This window comes from Mustela lutreola, chromosome 1, assembly GCF_030435805.1.
Source record: "Mustela lutreola isolate mMusLut2 chromosome 1, mMusLut2.pri, whole genome shotgun sequence".
NCBI classification, from domain to species: Eukaryota; Metazoa; Chordata; class Mammalia; order Carnivora; family Mustelidae; genus Mustela; species Mustela lutreola.
Window position 1 is genome coordinate 103,475,355 of NC_081290.1, and position 22,806 is coordinate 103,498,160.

At 39.2% G+C, this 22,806-nt stretch overlaps 1 protein-coding gene across 5 annotated transcripts in view; it reads right to left on the reverse strand.

Moving 5' to 3' along the window:
* Positions 1 to 22,806, reverse strand: part of ARHGEF38 (Rho guanine nucleotide exchange factor 38) — a 173,892-nt gene that overhangs the window by 137,693 nt on the left and 13,393 nt on the right. The window contains exon 2 of one of the 5 annotated variants that reach the window (XM_059171572.1): positions 21,994 to 22,162. The exons of the other annotated variants lie outside the window; for them this stretch is intronic. Within the exon in view, the coding sequence (XP_059027555.1) occupies positions 21,994 to 22,126 (133 nt within the window). The 5' untranslated portion in view covers positions 22,127 to 22,162. The remainder of the gene's footprint in view (positions 1 to 21,993; positions 22,163 to 22,806) is intronic. 5 annotated transcript variants of the gene reach the window in all.

Here is a 22,806-nt window from a genome sequence, read left to right on the forward strand (position 1 = left end):
ACACTGTTGGATTGCTTTTAGCAAGGAAAAAGGCACAAAGTGTCTTCAGAGTATGTTCTTAGGAAGAAGTGTGTAGTAGTTTGCCCTAAGGTTGGAATCCTATGAAACTATGAGCAACAAGGGATGAGAGAAGAGATACTTCTGACTAGTCAGCTGAATGACACTTGACTGTCATGGCTTGTCTTTAAAATATCCCTTTGTTACTATATTAAGCTATAAACCTTGTCTTCAGGCTGGAGATAAAAAAGTGTATTAAAATCAGTTCAGAATTTCTTCTGGATACATTTGCTTTTGAATCAAGGGATGATTTTTAATTAGTAAGTGGAACGCCTTCCCATTTTGCCCCTATTATTAAAAATAATTGTCCCTCTTCATTCATATGTGGAATATAAGAAACAGCACAGAGAGTCATAGGAGAAGGGAGGGAAAACTGAAAGGGAAGTAGAGGGAGAAAAACCATGAAAGACTGTTAACTCTAGGAAACAAACGGAGGGTTGCTGGAAGGGAGATGGGTGGAGGGTTGGGGTAGCCGGGTGACGGGCATGGAGGAGGGCACGTGATGTGCTGAGCACACAGCTGATGAATCACTGAACACTACATCGGAAACTAATGATGTACTGTATGTTGGTTAATTAATTTAAGTTAAGAAAATTGCCTTTCATTCTTAGTAATATGCAAACCTCAATGACATGGAAGGAGGAGTGAGGAAGTGGTAGACTGAATACAGGTCAACTAGGATTTTTCACAGCCCATCTTCAATATCAGGCATATCTTGTTATTTCAAAATTCTTGAACTGCCAAATGGAAAATTTCAATGAAAAAATTCACTGTGCAGGGGCGCCTGGGTGGTTCAGTGGATTAAAGCCTCTGCCTTTGGCTCAGGTCATGATCTCAGGGCCCTGGGATCGAGCCCCGCATGGGGCTCTCTGCTCGGCAGGGAGCCTGCTTCTTCCTCTCTCTCTGCCTGCCTCTCTGCCTACTTGTTATCTCTGAGTGTCAAATAAATAAATAAAATCTTTTTAAAAATTCACTGTGCAGAGGAGATATTGAGATAAATGGGAAGGCTCACGTAGAGCCAGAGTTATAATATGAGAAAGCTAAAATGTCTTCAAGAATGAGCTTCCCACAGCAATGGAAAATTTTGGAAGCCCCAAACGAGGTCACAGATGAAGTCAGAGCAGTGATGGATAGTACGGCCGTGTGCGTGTGTGTGTAAATGAATTTTCTTTGAGCTTGAAGTCATCACAAATTTCATGTTCATCTTAATGTCTCCCATTGCAAAAGTATTTCCTTTAAAACTAAAATGATTCTTTTTTTTTAAAAAAGATTTTATTTATTTATTTGACAGAGAGAGATCACAAGTAGGCAGAGAGGCAGGCAGAGAGAGAGAGAGAGAGAGAGAGAGAGGAGGAAGCACACTCCCTGCTGAGGAGAGACCCTGATTTGGGGCTCGATCCCAGGATTCCGGGATCACTACCTGAGCTGAAGGCAGAGGCTTTAACCCACTGAGCCACCCAGACGCCCCAAAACTAAAGTGATTCTAGTAACCGGTACGTGATATCTTCGATGCTGACACCACCTCCTGAGAATGTAGAGCTTTACAAAAGGGCTTATAAAGGGTCTGTATGGAAAGAAAAAAAGTACACAGTGTATGGAAACGGAAATAAAGAGAGAATTTTCTCTCGGCTCACTCCAGGAACAAGGCTAAAACAACTGGAGAATCATTCCAGTAGAGGGTTCAACATAATTCTCAACGTAAAGAGACTGCTCCTAGAAGAAGTAAGGAACACTCCTCTCTCCTTGGCCCATTCATGCCAGGAATTCAGCCAGAGGCTCCATCATCAAACATCTATGGATGTTGGTTGAAGGTATTTCCAACATTAGTTTGACAGGTACCCTAGATGGGTCTTTAAGTGATCCTGACTTGCAAGTGAATACGCTTCCACATCCTCTGCCCAGTAACTACTCTTCCTTTAGCAGAAAAGATGATGGATTTGACAAATGGCCTCTGACAGCCCAGAGTTTTACAAGGCTGGGGACATTTGGTGCCAAAGAAATAATCTAATTAAGTTCTGTAAGAAGAAAAAAATCTATGGAAGGAAAGAGAAGGAATGCATGAGGAGGTCTGCAGCTTTCATATCTTGAGTTATGAGAATTTTTGGATGCTTGCTAATATTTTTTGTTGGAAAGTAGAAGAAATCTGCCTCTTAGCATCCCCAATTCAAAAGGAAACGTTACAGTGAGGCATCTTTCCTATGAATTATTTTGGATCTAAAAGAGGAAGGCAGGTCACTGAGCAGGAGAGACGCAGTGAGCAGGTTATATACACAAGTAGACCTTTGTGAGCCTCTTTAACAGGGCAGGGGGGGAACGACGGGGGTTCCTTTCTCCTGGGACATATGAATTAGCTCATAGAAAGAAACCTTGCTAGTAGAGAGCCTACAAACCGGTTCAGATTGTATCCAGTTATTACCTAATGCCTTGAAAATAAAAGGGACCCTGTTGAAAAACTGTTTTGACTGATACCTACTTCTCCACATTCTAAACTTTTTGTGCCTTATAAAATAATCTGTCAATGATTTGGAGGGCTAGCAAGGAGAAAGAATTCTTCCCTAAGCATTGGCAAAGAAATATCCCTAAAATCCATTCTCAGGTTCCCTTTACTCCTGAATTCCAGGACTCAATTACTGTACCAATTCAACCTATTTCACAGATTTTCCAGTTATTGCACTTTATTTTTTTTTAAGATTTTATTTATTTATTTGACAGCCAGAGATCACAAGTAGGCAGAAAGGCTGGCAGAGTAAGAGGAGGAAGTAGGGTCCCTGCTGAGCAGAGAGCCTGATGCGGGGCTCGATCCCAGGACCCTGAGATCATGACCTGAGCCGAAGGCAGAGGCTTTAACCCACTGAGCCTCCCAGGTGCCCCTCCAGTTACTGCACTTCAAATGTCCAACATCAGATATATCAATTAAAAACTGCTTAGATTTTCTAATGCAGGTCCACAACGTGTTCAGAGCCAAGTTAGGGGAGTCACGGTTATGGAAATCAAGTGTCATTCAAGATATTGATTTTCAGAAACTTCTCCCTTCAGGTATGAACATCTTTTCAGAGAATCTGGAGTTCATATCTTATGAGATACCTTTGTTTCCTCTTTAGACACAAGTTTACTGCAGAAACAAATGGCTTGCATCATTTCATGATCCGATCTCTAAACACTTTCCATATTTGCCTTTTTTAAACCAACAAACTCTTCACAATGCACTGTGGGGACAAGTTTTATTTTTATGAGATCCTTCCCTACTTTTAAACTTGCATCTTTTAGTTATGCTATGTTTTATAAAACATTTGTAACACATGATTATTACCAATGTAGATCACCCAAATCAGTCAGCTATAATAACCTTTTTTTTCTAGATAAAGGAACAGAGGAGCTTAGTATTTAGGAAAGAAGGAAAAATAGAGTTCATTCATTAGACATGAGTATTTTCTAGCAGTTAGCTTAAATTACAAGACTATGTCAAAATTAAAGTGAGACAGGCCCAAAGGCTAGATGGTTTTAATCAAAATATGCCACTGGCGGCAGGCGGGGGTAGCTGAGTGGCTCAGTTGGCTAAGCATCTGCCTTTCACTCAGATCATGATTCTGAGGTCCTGGGATAGAGCCCCACATCAGGCTCTTGCTCAGTAGGGAGCCTGCCCCCACCCAACGCCTGCTCACACGCTCTCTCAAATAAATAAATAAAATCTAAAAAAAAAAAAAAATATGCCACAGTGCATGCAGTTTCAGGTAAATGGCATGCTTTTCCTAATCTTCCATTTCTTTCACACTCAAGCTTCATTTTTCCAGCAGTGATCATTAATTTTCACTATTCGAGCCACAGATTTCATAGGTAACCTGTGGAAATTCTCAACAGAGGAAGTTTATGTAAAAGGAGGTGGCTGCAGTTTGGGGAAAGAATAATCAGACTTAGCATCAGCTCTGCCACTCCTAGCAGCAAGAACATGGTGGATAAATTAGATAGCCTCACTGAGACTCAGATTCCTCATCTATAGAATAGGAATGAAAAGCATCATCACGTCAACAGGAAGACTGAATTAAAGGAGCATCTGTATGTGGAAGCTCCTTGAGATCTTCAAAACAACCTAAGTATTTATTATTTCTATAGACATTAGAATGCAAGGTTTCATTTCTCTACATTCTCAAACTTTTCCACCACCCTGGGCAAACAGCTATCCCATTTTATTATAGTTACCAACTTCTCAAGAAAAAGGTATGTTTCTGAAGTACGGGGAGAGCCATGTTCAGATGGGAGAGGAAATGGAGAAAAAAATAGGGGTGCTGCTCTTGGAGGAAAGTGAGACTCAAGCTGGGGTTTGGAATCCTGAGCAGCTTCCCTGCGTTGGCTGTATATATGGGGAGAAACTTGTTTTTTTTTTTTTTTTTTAAAGATTTTATTTATTTATTTGACAGAGAGAAATCACAAGTAGATGGATAGGCAGGCAGAGAGAGAGAGAGAGAGAGAGGGAAGCAGGCTCCCTGCCGAGCAGAGAGCCCGATGCGGGACTCGATCCCAGGACCCTGAGATCATAACCTGAGCCGAAGGCAGCGGCTTAACCCACTGAGCCACCCAGGCGCCCCGAGAAACTTGGTTTTTAAGGAGATGAAAAGGAACCCAAAGGGAAGAACATCGTTGGGGAGGTCTGAAGACAATCTGCAATGATGGTCCAAGTTTTGCTTCATGTACACACTTTCTACTTTGTTGTTGTTGCTACTATTACTGATGTTTTGGGGTGGATTTTATTTTTTTATTTTTTATTTTTGTATTTATTTATTTGAGGGAGAGAGAGAGAGAGAAATTATGAGCAGGGGGAGGGGCAGAGAAAGAGGGAGAGGGAGAAGCCAACTTCCCTCTGAGCAGGGAGCCCAATGCAGGGCTCAATCCCAGGACCCTGGGATCATGACCCAAGCTGAAGGCAGATGCTTAATGGACTGAGCCACCCAGACACCACTTTGGGATGGATTTTTAGAGAGGTAATTCTTTGTTTGTTTTTTTCATATGATAAAATAATACATATTGCAGGGATTAAGTGCCTAGACTGTGGACTAGATTTTCTGGGTAAACTACACCTCTAATACTTATTAGATCTGTGGCTTTGGACAAGTTATTTAACTCTTTTTGTGTCAACTTCCTGATCTGTAAATTAAGGGTAATATTAATAAAACCTTATAAAATGATTATAAAGATAAAACGAATTAATGTTTGCTCAATTCAGCAGTGCCTGGCAATATTTAATATAGTAGATACTCTGTATATATTTGCTATAATTATCAAATGTAATCCCTATTTATTATCTGTAATATAATTTTCACTGTATTATTGGTTGCATTCCTGTTTAGGCCATAAACTTTCCCAAATATTTCCTTGTGATTACAAGCATACATACAGCAGATAGTTTTGCTTTTTCTCAGTTTTTGTTTTGTATTAATGGACTCATATTCATATTCTTTCACAAATTGCTTTTTCAGCCGTGTCAGCATTTAGTGGCTATCTTTTCTTAAGTATATGTATGAACATATATCTTTATTCTTTATAAGAGCAGAATACTTGTCAGGCACTGCCATTTGCCTGCCCAACAGGTAATCTCCTGTTGTCTTTCATAAACTGAACACTGAATAAATAAAAATGCTTATTTCTTAGATTCTTTTTCAATCTATGGTCCACTTATGGTCAATGAGATGTAAGCAGAAATCTCTGAGAGGGGCTCTCAGGACTTGGGACAAGGAAAACTCGGTTGGGATACCTTTTCTTTCACCTTGTACACCTCATGGCTGTTGCCTTCTTTTTCCTGTCTGGCATGTGGATGTGAATCCTGAGGGTGCAGTAGCTAAGCTGGGACCATGGCGTGATCACCATGGGAATTAACACCTTTGCACAGTGGATGATGGTGTGGAAATATAGGAAGAGTCTTTCTCCTCCTAGACATTTTTTCTGAGATACGTAAATTTCTAGGTGTTAAGCTCCATTTTTTCTATTGCTTTTAGAAAAGTTCCTTCCTATCTGATAGGGATCTTTGTATCTGGAAGTACAAGTGCTGTAAGTAACATAACCTAAAATATGAAACCCACCTAATAGGGGAGGAAGGATATTAGGAAGACATTTTGCAATCTGGAGAGTGGGTAATCATCACTATTTAACAGCAAAATATTTGTTAAATCTGTATCTCTGCATGCCAAGGCATGTAATTAGGGGAAATGGTAAAAAATAAAAAATGCTAGCTTGTATTGATTATTTCGTGCTACTTTCCACACAATTGTACAAATGAGATATGAACTCAAACCACAACTAGTCAATCTATAAGGAGAGATAGAAGAAAAAAAAAACCTAAAGAAGATATTCCGCTGGTGGTCTTTTATCTAAATAGACTGAGAGTGCCAATTGCATTGAAAATGCCAACTGCTTCCATCTTCAAAGTGAAGCCCTAGAGATTGCTTTAGCAGGTGATGAGACTGGTGCCCAAGAACTTCTTCCACAGAGTTCTTTGCCATTCCAGAGAATGTAAACATACTAGCACATAAATTTGAGGGTGGTACCTGAAAGACTACTAATGGCCATTAGACTAAGGGCCTTCTACTCAATCCTGCCTACTTGAGCCCCCCCTATTCATCCGACTCTGTTAATCTCCCTGCTGGTCTCTCTGGATCTCTGTTAATCTACTGTTGCACTTCTGCTTGGAGAGATATCTGGGCTTTGGAAAACATCTCTGGATATTAGTGGTCCTGATATAGCTTTCTGCTATTGATATGCTTTCTCCTGGTTTCTATAGTCTGGATTCTTGCCCATTGTAGTAGGCAGAATAATGATCCCCCAAGGAAGGTCCACATTCTAATCCTCAGAACTTTTAAATGACAGGTTACCTCTCATGGCAAAGGGGATTTTGTAAATGTGATTAAGTTTAAAGAACCTGAGATGGAGAGATATCTTGCATTATCTGTGTAGACCCAATCCAATCACCTTATTTCTTAAAAGCAGAAGAGCAAAGCAGAAGAGAACGCAAGAGAGGTTAAAGTGAAAGGGACTTGACTTGCCATTGCTGGTTTTGAAGATGGAGGAGGGGCCTAAGAGCCAAGCTAATAGCCAGCAAGGGAGTAGGTACCAACAATCTGAAAGAGTGAGGAATGGATTTTCGCCCTCAAACCTCTAGAAAGAGTGCAGCTCTAACCTTTTTGGTCTTAGCCTGTGAGACTCTAAGGCACTTTCAACTCAGCCACTGTGGACTTTTGACTGAGAGAAAATGTGAGATAATACATTTGTGTTATTTTTAAGCTATTAAATTTGTGATGCTTTGTTACAGCGACAACAAGAAACTAATATCCCCACATATGCTAATCCCTAAAAGAACATGTTCCCCAGGGTTCAGACTGGGGAACATTTTTAAGAACATTGAACTACGAGCTTTTAAGACCCCTTCTGCCTTCTAGTGTTCCTCAGCAATTCTTGCCGCCACTACCAGTTCAAGACTGCCTGTGCCGCAGCAGCTTTATAGCCCAACATATAAGGAGTTCCTCAATCCGGGAGCCTAACTCCTAAGACCTGACCAAAGTTGCTTTCAAGAAGGGAGAGTTTACTACTTGCAGCAAGCAATGAGATTGCTGGGGATAGCTTCCAAAGCAGTGTCTCCAGGTACAGCAAGCTTAGCTTAGTTAGGTTGAACAGTTCTCTTCTTGTGGTTACCAAGAAGCTCTACAAGTTCCTGTTTTCATCTTGCCATCTCCTGGTTTAGCTTTTTCAGGATGTTCTGCAAGTGTAACTGAACCAACAGGCTTAAGGCGGTAGATTCAAATTTTCCACAGCAGGAAAAGTGACCGTCAATCTTGCTGATGACTTAAGCTTCGCTAATGAAACAAACCTGGGACTGTCTGTTGGACTTCTTCTTTCAATCTACTTTTTAGCCTTTGTTCAGTTGGTTTTGAGAATGGGCTAGAAAAATCACACTGGGAAGGTGGATGTAGGGTTGGACAACATTTTCAATGACATAAACATTAAAGATAAGCCAGTGGAGAGAGGAAATAGATGTATGGAAGAAAGGCAGGCCACGCCTTTCACAGACCACAGAAAGGCAATCCCAGCTTGCCTGAGGGAGATTCAGAGACTTTGGAAAATGCCAGATAACACACTTAAGGATTCATTTAAAATTAAACTTAAGGGCGCCTGGGTGGCTCAGTGGGTTAAGCCGCTGCCTTCAGCTCAGGTCATGATCTCAGGGTCCTGGGATCGAGTCCCGCATCGGGCTCTCTGCTCAGTGGGGAGCTTGCTTCCCTCTCTCTCTCTCTGCCTGCCTCTCCATCTACTTGTGATTTCTCTCTGTCAAATAAATAAATAAAATCTTAAAAAAATAAAATTAAAATAAAATTAAATTTAAAAATTTGTTTAAAAATTAAAATTCATTTGAAAATACTCTCAATGAGTGGATAAGTCTTCAAAAATGTGTAAGTAATCTTCTGAGGGCAGGAGCAAACTTTAAGTAGTCCTGGGAGTTCAGTGAGGCTAAAACCACCAAACCACCTGGAGGCATCTACAGATGCTGGTAGACTAGGAAGATGAGAACTTGTATGTGGGTGATGAGGAGGCAGGACGTGTGGAACTGGCAACTGGACAAGGTCTCTGAACAGCAGTGGAGCCTGACTGGAGAAACACCATAAAGTCAGAAGAGAAAGGAAAAAGGAAAGGAAAAGAAAGAAAGAAGAAGGTGAACTACTACCTCAGAGGGAGAGACCTCAATAGGAATCATCTGTCTCAGCGATGGCTCTGGGTAGTGATAGAAAAGGCAGGATGGGTGGAATTCCCCCAATAACTTGGGGACATCGGTCTGCTCTCATCTGAATCTGGGGTTTGGATTCACTGAATGCTTAACAATAATTAAGAGCCTATTATGAGCCTCAGCGTGTCCTAGGGGCTGGGATACAGCAGTTTATAAAACATCAAAAAACAGATCCCTTTCCTCATGGAGCTTAAATTCTGGTTATTTAGTATACGAATTTATTTAGTGTACCAAGAGGTGGTAAGCAGTATGGGAAAAAGGAAAGCAATGAGGTCTCCTAGGAAGTGCCAAAAGGTGTACAATTTCATTTTATTTTTTTAAAGATTTTATTTATTTACTTGAGAGAGACAGAGTAAAAGAGCAGGGTTTGAGGCAGAGACCGAGGGCAAGGGAGAAGCAGACTCCCCACTGAGCAGGGAGCCAGATGTGGACTTGATCCCAGGGCTCTGAGATCATGACTTAGGCCCAAGGCAGACAATTAAGGAACTGAGCCACCCAGGCACCCAAAATGTGTGCAATTTTAAACAAGATAGTGGGGAAGGTCTCAAATTCAGCAGGTTTAAAAGATGAGAGACAGTCAAGCAGTTATCTTGGGTATGTAGTTTTCAGCAGAGGAGCCAGCGAGTGGGGAGGATGTGTACAGCCTATTCAAGGATCAGGAAGGAGGCCAGTGGGGCTGAAGTGGGATGGGCAGGTGGGTTGGGTGGTAGTGGGAGAGGGAGGAAGCAAACTGGAGGCATGGGCAGCTTGGCGGAGACTGTGGTGCTTAGTAAGCATCTTAAACATTTAAACTTCCTAGTGTTGCAGAAAAGATAAAAGTATTGACAAAATTTAGATGCTTTTCAATTAGGCATGCATGTTAAAAATTTAAGGTCATCCATTAAAATCATGGAAACAGCAGGTAAAACTTCAAAACCCATAGATGCAAAAATGTCATTTGAAGGAAAAAAAAAATTCAAAAGAAGAAAAGAGAAAACAGAAAGAGAGGAACAAATACAAGATAGTAAAGCCAAAATATGACAAATGTAGTGAGTCAAATGGCAAGCATACCCAACTGGGTTTAAAAAGAACAAGCAGGGGTGCCTGGGTGGCTCAGTGGGTTAAGGCCTCTGCCTTCGGCTCGGGTCATGATCCCAGGGTCCTGGGATCGAGTCCCACATCAGGCTCTCTGCTCAGCAGGGAGCCTGCTTCCTCCTCTCACTCTCTGCCTGCCTCTCTGCCTACTTGTGATCTGTCAAATAAATCATTTTAAAAAATAAATAAATAAATAAAAATAAAAAGAACAAGCAATTTTGTGTTGTTTACAAGGGAGAGAAAATAAACACACAAAAAGTTTGAAAGTTAAAAGTAAAAAAGGTTACAAGCCAATAATAATTAAAAGAGAGACAGCGAAGCTCTTTTTATATCTGACAAAATGAACTTGAAGGCAAAAGTAAAAGTAAGCACTATATAATGATGGATTATTCTTCCTGACATGAACATTTTAATTTTGTGTGTACTATATAACATGGTTTCAAAAGTGATGCATAAAGTTAAAAAGTTGCAAGAAGAATTTGACAGATCATCTGTAATAATGATGGTTTGGTTTTTTTTTTTTTTTTTTTTAAGATTTTATTTATTTATTTGACAGACAGAGATCCCAAGCAGGCAGAGAGGCAGGCAGAGAGAGAGGGGGAAGAAGGCTCCCTGCTGAGCAGAGAGCCAATGCAGGACTCAATCTCAGGACCCTGGGATCATGACCCGAGCCGAAGGCAGAGGCTTTAACCCACTGAGCCACCTAGGCACCCTGTAATAATGATGTTTTATAAACACATTTCAGTAACAGGCCACTTAGGATAGAAAAAAATGTGTGCTCAATAATCAGAGATTTCCCTTTCTTTTTATTTTAAGATTAATTTTTCAAAATTTAAGTTCAATTAATTAACATATAATGTATTATTCGTTTCAGAAGTACACAATTTTTAAAGACATACACAGCTTTTATGAAGATATACCATATTCTAGGCCATAAATTTCAAAGCTCAATATTTAAGAATTATGACTACAATAATGCAATTGAATTAGAAGTAAATACCCAAGAAAAAATTTAAGTCCTATCTGATTTGGAATTAAATTTAAAAAACTCCTGAGTAACTGATGGGCCATAGAAGAAATCATAAAAATAAATAGAAGATATTTATTTCAAAAGATAAGAAAAATATTACATTCATGTGTAATGTAGCTAAAGCATTACTTACAGAAAATATGTAGTCTTAAATTCATGTATAAGAAAAGAAGCAAGACTATAAATTAATGATTTAAGAATCTAGAAATTAAAAGGTGAGAATACATAAATCAAAGGGAAATACAAGAAAGAAAATTAAGAACAAAACAATGAATTCGAATAGAACTTCAATTAGGTCTCACTTAATTTCCACAGATATTTTGCAAGGCATATGAGCTCACATGAGAATACATTCTAAAGCACACAAGGAAGGGCACCTGGGTGGCTCAGTGGGTTAAGCCGCTGCCTTTGACTCAGGTCATGATCTCGGGCTCCTGGGATTTAGTCCCACATCGGGCTCTCTGCTCAGCGGGGAGCCTGCTTCCTCCTCTCTCTCTCTCTGCCTGCCTCTGCCTACTTGTGATCTCTCTCTGTCAAATAAAAAAAAATAATAATAATTTAAAAAAATAAATAAATAAAGCACACAAGGAAACAAGACACCATGAGTCAGACATGGGGGGGGGGGGGAATAGCACAGTTCTACACACAAAGCTTGAGATACTGAAGTTATTAGAGATGCATTTTTTTAAATAGGTCTAAAGAAACAAAAAGTGGTTTGAAATTTTAAGCAAGAAATAGGAAACTATAAAAATGACCAAGCAAGTTTTTTAGGATTACTTTTTTAATATTTTATTTACTCATTTGAGAAAAAGAGAGAGACCTAAGGAGAACAAGAAGAGGGAGAGGGAAGAAGTCGAATCTCCCTGGCCTGGGGGCCCCTGGGGCTCGATCCCAGGACCTGGAGATCATGACCTGAGCCTAAAGCTGATGCTTAACCATCTGAAACACTCAGGCGCCCCAACCCAGTAGATTTTAAAAGAGTAAAATGTAACTTTGAAAACTAAAATTCATAATGAAAGTTTTAAAACTAGTGGAACAAAATGTCAATGACAGGGTAAAATAGTAAATGATACAAAGCAGAATTCATTCAAGCAAAAGATATTAAAGAGAACGTAACAGAGAGAGGCGATGTGATGTACAATATAGGGAACACTGAGAATTGAATGAGAGCATCTAACAAACGCTTAATTGGAATTTCATAGAGTGTAATAGAGAATGTAAGGAAGAGGCAATAATTGAAGTACTAATTGCTAAGGACTTTCCCGAATTTTCAAAAGACATTAATCCTCAGAATCAGAAATTACAATGAATTCCAAACAAGATAGAACAAATTAGAAAATTACACCTAGACATAGTGTTTGAAACTTCAATACAATGAGAATGAATAGAAGATCTTAAGAACAGGCAGTAAAAAAGGACACATTTCATAAAAAGGGATAATGAATAGACTCGCGGCTGCCTTCACAACACCAATGGCAGATCCAGAGGATAGTAGAATAATACCTTCAAAGGGCTAAGAGAAACAAACTGACACCCTAGAACTGTAAGCCTAGGAGATGTTTCTCAGAAATGATGGTAAAATAAACATAGTTCAGAAAAACAAGATCTTAGTTTGCCACTAAAATATCCTCATTAAAAATAATTCCAAAAGCTATACCTTGCTCAGAGAGCAAATGGTCCCGAATGGAAGCTTGAAATGCAGAAAAGAACAGGATGGAAATGAAGAGGGAAACATGCAAGCTATGGAAGATTATTCTAGGAGGGACACCTGAACTGGCAGAGAGAAATAAACAAATATAAAGTGTAACCCATGAACCTGGCAAAATTTTCTAGTCCTAAAATGTTAAACTTTGATGCTTTTCACATCAAAAGGGAAACACATAAAGAGGAGCATACCTAAACATACTCTGGGGAAATTTCTAAATTCCAAGGATAAAGAGAAACTCTTACAAACTTCTTGGATGAAAACATTAGGAAGAATCTAGGACTTGAATTAAATTTCTTATGTGAAACATTAGATGCTGGAAGACGTTGCAATAACGGGTAAAGAATTCCGAGAGAAAAAACCTTTGCTCTTGGCCCCCTTGTTATTTCTACTTTAGGACAAAAGGCCATTGATTTCAAGTATAGGGGAATTTGGAATGTAGCCACTGTTGTAATCTCTCTGAAAATGTTATCTCACTAAGAATTCCAGTTAAATAAAAATAGGATCCAAACATCTCAGGAAAGTAGAAGACAAGATACAAAAAGAAGATACAAAAGAAGCCCTTATAGAGACTTCCTGGCTCCAAACCCCCCATGAAAACATTCAGCATATAAAAAGATCCTGCATGAGAGTTTAGAAATCTCAGTACTTTGAGCTCAGAGGCCTCTAGAAGGAGTAGAAATGGGACAAATATTCACTATTGGGCCTGGAGAAAAAGCAAGGGCTTGGAGGAGCTTAGAGCAAAGACCAGAGATCCCCTGTTTCTCCTGCTGTCCATGAGGGTCTGATGTAACTCAAGGGTGGGAGACGAAGGTGATAATTAGAGCTGGTATTTTATTGAGGCAGAACAAATGTAAGAATAAAAGGGACCTTCAATAAGTACGGATGTCATGAAACAGGAAAGCACATGCGTACAGAACAGACACACATACACGAGACCTTCTGAGTATATCCAAAATTTCCCCCCAAATCTAACATTTATTATAGTAATCGAGAAAAAAAAAAAAAGAGGAAAAATGTTTCAATGTCAGAAGCAAGTCATGTTTCAAAATTCACAATGGTTTTGATCTGGGTTTGGAATGCAAGGCAACTTAAAAAGAAAAAAAGAAGAAGACATTCTTTCTTTTGAAAAAAGAAAAAGAAAAAAAGGCCTTATGGGAGTTTTAAAAATCACATAGAAAAGAAAGCTTATAAAAATGAGGAGTTGAAGTATAAATAGAGTAAATAGCATAACTGAATACACCTTTGTTCCAAATATGATCCTGGTGATGGAATGACCTTCACAGTTAATTATATCCTTATATCTCACAGGCTGTGGAGCTGTATATCATGTGCGGCTCACATGACTAATGTACTTTCGCTGGGCTTCTTTTCTCATGCATCACATGTACGCCGCATCAAATTTCCTGGCAAAAATGTTATTTCAAGGTAATATGTATAATAAAAATGTTCTCTTAGTGTCACAACAATATTATTTCTCCTCTGACAGTATTGTTAGAATATCTTCATTGATTAATACTTACCTGCCAATTCAAATAGGAACATATGTTGTGGATAAAAATAGTCGAGCATACCTTCTTACTCTTACAAAACATAAAGACTAAGTGACTTTACAGTGGAATTAACATAAAACGTCAAAAATATGACTGGAGAAGAGGAGCTGCTCTTAAGACTGTGCTTTTTCTCTTAGTGATTTTAATAATAATGTATTCCTCTTGCAGAAGGATGTATTATTTTTTCCCTACTTTTCATTGTGGTAAAGTAACATGAAATTTACCAGGCTAGCCGATTTTAAGAGTCCCAATTTGGCGGCATTAAGTCCATTCACGTTGTGTGACCATCACCATCATCCATCTCCAGAATTTTCACATTTTCCCAAACTGAAGCTGCACACCCATTAAACACCAACTCCCTACTTCCTCCTCCCTCCAGCGTCTGGCAGCCACCATTTTCCTTTTTGTTTCTGTGAATTTGGCTACTCTTCATACGTCATGTAAGTGGGTGATTGGCCTTAGTGCAATGTTTTCTTTCTTTCCTTTTTAAAAAAATATTTATTTATTTATTTATTTGACAGAGAGAGAGAGCACAAGTAGGCAGAGAAGCAGGCAGAGAGAGAGAGGGGGAAGCAGGCGCCCTGCTGAGCAGAGAGCCTGATGTGGGGCTCAATCCCAGGACCCTGGGATCATGACCTGACCTGAAGGCAGAGGCTTAACCCACTGAGCCACTGAGGTGCCCCAGCATAATGTTTTCAAGGTTCATCTGTTTTGTAACACATGTCAGAATCTCCTTCCTTTTTAAGGCTGAATAATGTTCCGTAGTATGTATATACCACATTTTGTTTATAGAAGTATATATTCTTCAAAATTATTTTTGCTGTTGAAACATTATACACTATTATTGCAATTATACTGGTTATAATATATTGTGATAGCCTAAAATAGGAGCAACCATGGGTACCTGTTATGTACCCATTCATTAAAATATAATTTTCTTCACACACTAAAAATGGGACCCTCCCCTCATTTTAAAGATGACTAAATTGAACATGGCAAATATAAAGTGAAATTCACCCAGTGACTCCCAGAGGATGCAGAGGTGTTGGGATTTGAACCAGATGTGCTTAGCTCTGAAGCCTGGGCTCCCTGTCCTCTACCACCTGACTGCTTACGTTGCAATCAAGGTGCATGGCATGATGTGTGGTGGAATGGTGCCGGACTGGCAGACATACAGTTCGATACCCACCCTGCTATCAAGAGCCTGAGTGACCTTGGCCAAGTCATTTGGCCTCATGAAATTGCTTCATCTGCACAAAGACAGTAACAACTATAGTGATGGTAATGGTAATGCGGGCTAACATTCTTTTGAGTACTCACTTGATAGTAAATGCTGAGCTTGTCTTGTACTAGTTCTTTAATCCTCACAGAAGGACTACAAGGTAGATTTTAAAATTCCCTTCCTTTTATTTACACACAAGGAAGCTGAAACACACAGAGGTTATGGCCAAGGTCACATCACAGTAAGTAGCTTCAAACCTGAGGCAGTCTGGCTCCTAAACCTGCACTTTAACCACTACTCGCTGCTGGGAAGTTGTTAAGAATTGAGATAAAGCACACAAATTGCTTAACTCAGTGTCTGACACACAGAAACCTCTCAAAAAATGCCAGTCATTATTTTTATGACCATGATTTACTTGCCATTTTCCTATATCTGGTTCTGAATGGCTGCACCCACCTGCTTTTCCTCTTTTTTTTTTTTTTTTCTCTTGGAAATGTTCCAGGGGTGGGAGGGGAGATTGAGCATCCATCAGGAAATTACCTTCCTTCACCCTGGACCTGCTCTGGGAAAAAGCACAATATGGCAAAGACTTCAACACAGTCAGTTCAGGACCAGGCCAAACATGCACTCTTATTACTTAGGCTGAATTCAAATGAGGTAGGGATATGACACTTGAATGCTGCTTGGTATAATATAAACCCTCGAATTTTAAAAATCTAATTCTTTCCCATTTACCCTGAAGCTAAATCATCAATGCAAATGAGTTTCTGAGAAATTCACTGAAAATGGTGTACTTCTCAGGAAAGTTGAAAGAGCAAGGGGATGACTAAAATAGGATATACGTCCTGCTAAAATATACACGTTATTAGTTTTAAAATGCTAGATCCTTATTTATTTGGATGAAGGTTCCTAGCTGATATTATTGATGACTAGCAATAAATAATCATGGATTTTGATATCTTTAAGTATATTAAAATCTCACTTATCTCTTAATAAGGAGGAGGTGAGCTAATATTTTCATGCACCCAGGTTAAGGTTATATTCAAAGCCTTAACACCAGCCCTCACCTGTCCCCCATAACCACAAGACCAGACTAGGCAGGCACACGTATACCATTCAACACTTACTCACTGAGCAACCTGCTAAGTCATTTGACTGTGGAGACCAATACAACGACCTGATCCTGAATTAATTCATAATTCATTACAACCATAAATGTATTTACAATTAAACATGAATTTAAATGATCAGAATTGGAAGGTATTAGCAATTTTATAAGCTTTGTACTTTCTAGAGCTAAACCTTGTATTTAATTTAGTAGCAATTTTTAAAATTATATATCACATATGAACAGGTACTGTGCTTTATGTTGAGTATATAATAGTAAATAAAGTATCAGTCTTTTATGTTATGAAATGTAACTCTAGAAGTAAAGATAGGTTATTAAAGTCGCAGGCTAAATCAATACTTCCCGTCTCATCCCTAAAATATACCAAATGACGTCCATGTGCTTCTCCACTTAATGATTAGGTTGTATGTTTTTCAAGAATTAGTTGCGTGCAGCAGCAAACCTGATTTAGTTGTACTTCTTATTGTAATTAGGTTAACTTAATGAAACTTCAATCAATCGATGAAATATGAGAGTAAGAGTATGCATGTTTCCATGAAAACTGTTTTAATGCTTTGAAATGATCTGATAAAATCACGTTGCCAAATATTGCTGCTCTCTTAGGAGTCGAAAGCGACAACTGTAAAAGATTTCAGAGAAAACTACTCTAGAAAGTTTATGCAAACCAAACTTGCATACACATATGATTACAATAAACTGTGACCTGTACTAAGCATAACACAACGTAGATAGAGTTCAAGCCTGTGGAAGAAGTGACACAAATGAAATCAGAAGGTTTTAGACTACTCGTAAAGAAAGAAAAGGGTCCTGAGCAAAGGGAGTAGTATGTCCAAAGGGTTGGCAGATTTGAAAAAAGCTTAGTGTGACTGAAGGGCAAACATCAGAGAATGTGGTAAGGGGATGGAATCTAGAAAAATTATCTAGGGATATATCTCAAAGGTCTAATTAAGGAATCTGAAATTTCTAAGGACTCCTCAATCTAAGATCAGATTCTCTTTGCAAGATCCCTTTGGCCTCAGAACCAGATTTTAGGGAAGAGGGCAGGGACCAAGGCTGAAGGTAGGGAGGAAGCAAAGTGGCCTTGAACCTCTACAGTCTAGTCATGCGGGGAGAGACGGAGGCAGTTACACTTCGTCTGGTTGCCAGAAGGAGAGCGAGGATTGAAGAGATCAAGAGGAATGTAGGAGGTAAACCTGGTGTGCAATCGGTGTATGGGGCAAAGGAGAAGAAAAGTTAAAGCTGACGTTCAGATTTCTGACTGTTAACAGGGTAACGATGGCATTTAAAGAAACAGGGAACAATGGGGGAAAAAGCAGGTAGGGGCGACAAGGTGATAGAGCCCATTCAGTTCTATCTCATTATGTAGAAAAGGGAACTAATTTCGAAAGAGGAAAGTCTTTTACCTTAAGTACCAGAGTCAAAAATTGAATTCAGATCTTCTGACCATCACCCCTTCCTGGCAAGTCCCCTTTCTCCCCATACAGTGTAAACACCATCCATAATTCTACCTAGAGTTTTAGTCCAGACAGATCATTACCAACCCCCCAGATATGATTATGGATGTTCTTTCATCCCCCTCTGTACCGTATTTCATGTCTGCCCCCATAAACCCAAAAAACCTGGGCTTAGCATTCCATTGAACCCTCCTGACTTAAGTTTCACACAGTAAAATCTTTTATCAATTTCAATGGAAATCTGACCCGCAGGAAGATGAATGGAGCAGGCCTTCTGTGAAATAGGTTGAAAATAATTGCATGTCAGGCAGGTTTTGGAGAGGAGCCAGTGAAGTATTAAGTGAAAACGTGAAAGAGCAGACCCTCCACTGCTCAGAATTTGAAAGCTCAAACACTGGGGCAGGGAAATATTTTATTCTCATTTGAAGGGCATGTGATTTATTTCCACTGACTGCTAATTGCCACAGAAAGGAAAGGAGTGGGTTTCCAAGAGGAATGCAACAAAGCTTACCTGGCTTGAAAAATACTTCAGCGGCAGTGGTTTGAATTTACAAGACTCTCAGTGAGCAGCATCGCACAGCCAAAACAATTAGAACTAAATAAATGGGGACTTCCTGGAAATGTCTTTCTTCAAAGTCTGAGGCAGGAGAAGATTAGTGAAAGAGGACAAATTTTAAGGCCTGAATGGAAAGGGAACTTCACTTGTAACGTCCTCACTGTATTCAATTTTCCTGTTGCAATTGTTCTACTGTGGAAACTGCAGAGTTTTGGCTTGATGAGAAATAGTGGTTTCATCCACTTGTTTGGGACCCATTCAACGAGTACTGATGGAGTAGTCATTGTGCCAGGCATTGTTCTAGATCAGTAAATCTCAGCCAGCAATTTTGCTTTCCTCCCCCCACCCCCCCATCCCTTACCCCCAGAGATATTTATCAATATCTGGAGTCATTTTGGGCTATCATGGTTTGTGGATAGTAAGGGTGTGACTGGCATCTAGTGGGTAGTGGTAAGGGATGCTGCTAATATCCCACAATGCACCAGGCAGCGCCTTTCCAACAAAGAATTATCTAGTCCAAAATATTCGTGGTACCATTGTTGGGAAATCCTGTTCTAGATGCTGGCAATACAGCAGTGAAAAAAGAGAAAACCTTCTGCTCTTGTGAAACTTCTACTTTAGTGGTGGAAGAGAAACAATAAACTGATTAATAAAGAAATATCTACCATGCCAGATAGTGATATGGCACGGTGGAAGAAGATAAAGCAGGTGGTAGATAGTAGTTACTATCTCTTATGGTGATAAATCACAGAAGGGCTCATTAATAAGGTGATTTTTGAGCAGAATTCTTGATAGAAGTAAGACATGGTGTAGGAGTGGGAGAAGCATCATTGTTGTCTCTTAAAAAAAATCAGTTTGCTAATCCTACATGAATTTAGGGTAAACATACATTTAGGGCAATTTGTGGACAAATTGTCAGAGTGTGATTGCTTTTCTCCCCTCTTTTTATTGCCAAAAACTTTATACTGACCTAGATAGAGGAGTACACCATTCTCCATTTTTTTTTAAATAGATTTTAGACAAATGAGAAACAGGGTTGGCTTTCCTGAGGACTAATTGAAACAGACTCTTTTAGTTCAATTTAATTATTACAGGCTATAGGTTCCAAATATCAAACACAACACAGTGAGCCATGTGCAAGTGTATATACTATACATAAATGTGTAGTGTATGGGTACATAGTATATAGAGTGAGTATATGAACAGGCTCTTATTACACATGATGTAATCTGAGGACAGAAAAATCATCAGGGTTGAACACAAGCATAAACGTGGAGGAGAGTATTTTGAAATAAGTCAAATGGTGGCCCAAGTGTTTTGTTTGGTGTAATTATTGTTGTCATTGTAAATGTGTACATACTTAGAGTAACATATAGCAAAAATGATATAAGGCTTAAGCTTTCCTGATAGGTTTATCCCAATCCAAAATCTTATTTCATTAATGATTCACTGAAAAAAATTACTTACAGTTATATGTTGATTATACTCTACATCATCTGAAAAATCAAATACATAAAAAACCTTATTTGCGACTACAATATAATGAAGCTTTGATTTTATCAGGGAAGTATTGACTTTGTTTTTCAAGAACTCCTTCATTAAAAGAAATCTAATTTCCCATCTTAATTTAATATTGCACTCTATGCAGAAATGCTCAGAATAATGAAGCAAAAGCACCCTGTGAGATTATAACTGTAGTATTTTTTAAATGTTTGGTTATGATTTGAATATTTTAAAACCTATAGCAGCATTGTAACATAACAGCAATCCTAAATGTCTCATTGGTGTGGCATTCGCAAGCAAGTCAAACTCTGGTCAGTACTCAACTATTTTTATGTACATTATTTCTATTTTTAGTTGTATATACTGGTTAACAAAGAAAAGGAGTGAATCACTTTTTAGAATCTTTCATTTCCCCAGACCAAAAGTAATTTAATTTCCTTATCCGTATCTGCTTTTAAGCATGTAAGATTGCATTCCAGGGAAGAACCTGTACGTCCTGCATCATGAAGCAGAAGTGATTTTTGTATGCCCTTGCTAATGAGGGCAGGACTGTGAGGATGATCCAATAAAACACAATATAGAAAAGAGGATTATGAGATGAGATAAACATTGGTTAATTTTGTCTGGCTTAAATATCGTCCAGGTTAAATCCATATCCAGGAGCTATGACCCTGACATAAGTAAAGTGATCAGGACGTGGCTTCCAAGGACCCCATTGCGGGAAAGGCCTCCTGTCCCCATCCAGGATGTCCGCTGCGCAACTGCTACACCACCTACTTACTATTCTGTCTTTATTCATTGACACACTCATTTACTCAACAAATAGGGTCGTTAAGTACTGGTCAGCCTTTTCCCAGGTCTTGAAGATACAAGTGTTCCTGTCCTCGAGAAGTTTGATTAAGTAAAGGAGACATTGGCGTGTAAATAGTGAATATGAGAAATGTATAGAGAATGCGATACACACATATCTTTTATGTGTAATGACTCAGAGGAATTGATTTGAAAAGATCAGTAGGGGTTTATGAAGCAAACAGGCTGAGGGAGAGCACTCCAGGCTGAAGAAACAGCACACAGCAAGGTGTACCAGCACAAAGAAAAACTGTCCACAGAGATGAGCGTGAAAAGATGAGGTCAAGTTGTAAGGGAGGCCTTAGATCCATTGTTATAAACTGGGATCTCCACCGTTCATTATTTTTTAGTACATAACAGCAAAGTACCCTGTCCACTGTTTCTAAGTGTACAGCTCAGCTGCATTAAGTTTATCACCCATCCCTAGAATTCTTTCACTTTCCCAATCTGAAACTCTGTACTCACTGAACACTATGCCCCCACTCTCCTGTTCCCCAGCCTCTGGCTACCACCATTCCACTTTCTGCCTCTATGACTCTGACTACTCTAGGTACTTCATGTAAGTGGAATCATGCAATAATTTTTCTTTTGTGTCTTCAAGCTTCATTCATGTTGTAGCATGGTCATAATTTCATCTCCAGTTTTATTTTATTTTATTTATTTTCAGTGTTCCAAAATTCATTGTTTATGCACCACACCCGGTGCTCCATGCAATATGTGCCCTCCTTAATACCCACCAACATCCTCAGTTTTTAAAAAAATTTTATTTGAGAAAGAGAGTTAGAGAGAGAGAGAGAAAGAGAGCGCACACAGGTGGGGGGGGTGGGGCAGAGAGAGAGGGAGAAGTAGATTCCCCCCTGAGCAGGGAACCCTGACATGGGGTTTGATCCCAGGACCCTGAGATCATGACCTGAGTCCAAGGCACTTAACTGACTGAGCCACCCAGATACCCCTCATACCCAGTTTTTTTTGATCATGTGTCAAACTGTTTTGAGTATGAATCTCTAATACATGTGTAAAATTAAGGTATCATGTATATTACAAAGAATACTCAAAAACAAATGTTTTCAAAAGATAAAACTGAAAAATAAACTTACTTTTTATTTTTGTCATAATGGGTTGTCTTGAAAAACTCCTAGACAATCTGAACATGGAAAAGCATTGCGGACTGTTATGCCAAAGGAGCAGTATGGTTTGATGTCCCATTTGTTTTTCTTCAAATGTCCTCATTCTGCTGTTTTCTCTGTTGTCAGTGATGAAGAGTAGCTTTCCAAGATGAAATAATTCAAATAATGAGACTTGTATTCTTAGAGTGGAATATTCTAGTAAATCTAGACAGCATATACCTCATCACTGCATTTGTGTATCTTTCTAACTTCCATTCACATATACAGTTTGGTTGAAAAGCATAAAATAATACAGCCACTGGAATACGCTTGTTGGTCACTGTTTACCTCATGATTGTAGATGAAGGTACTAGCAGAAATTAAGAGTCTCTTGATGTTTTCGAGTCTTGACCAAAATTTTATCAAAATCAGTCAACTCTGTAAAAATAAATCACAAAACAGGTACAAGTACTAAAAACTATGGTTAGGGGGCACCTGGGTGGCTCAGTGGGTTGAAGCCTCTGCATTCAGCTCAGGTCATGACCCCAGGGTCCTGGGATCGAGCCCCACATCGGGCTCTCTGCTCAGCAGGGAGCCTGCTTCCCCCCCCTTCTCTCTGCCTGCCTCTCTGCCTACCTGTGATCTCTGTCAAATAAATTTTTAAAAATCTTAAAAAACAAAAAACGAAAAACAAAAATTACTGTTAGAACAATGGAGACTACATGGTGGTTGAAAAAGCATATACGCTGGAGCCAAGAAAACCTCAGTGAAACTTCGTCTTCACCATTACTAACTATGTGACTG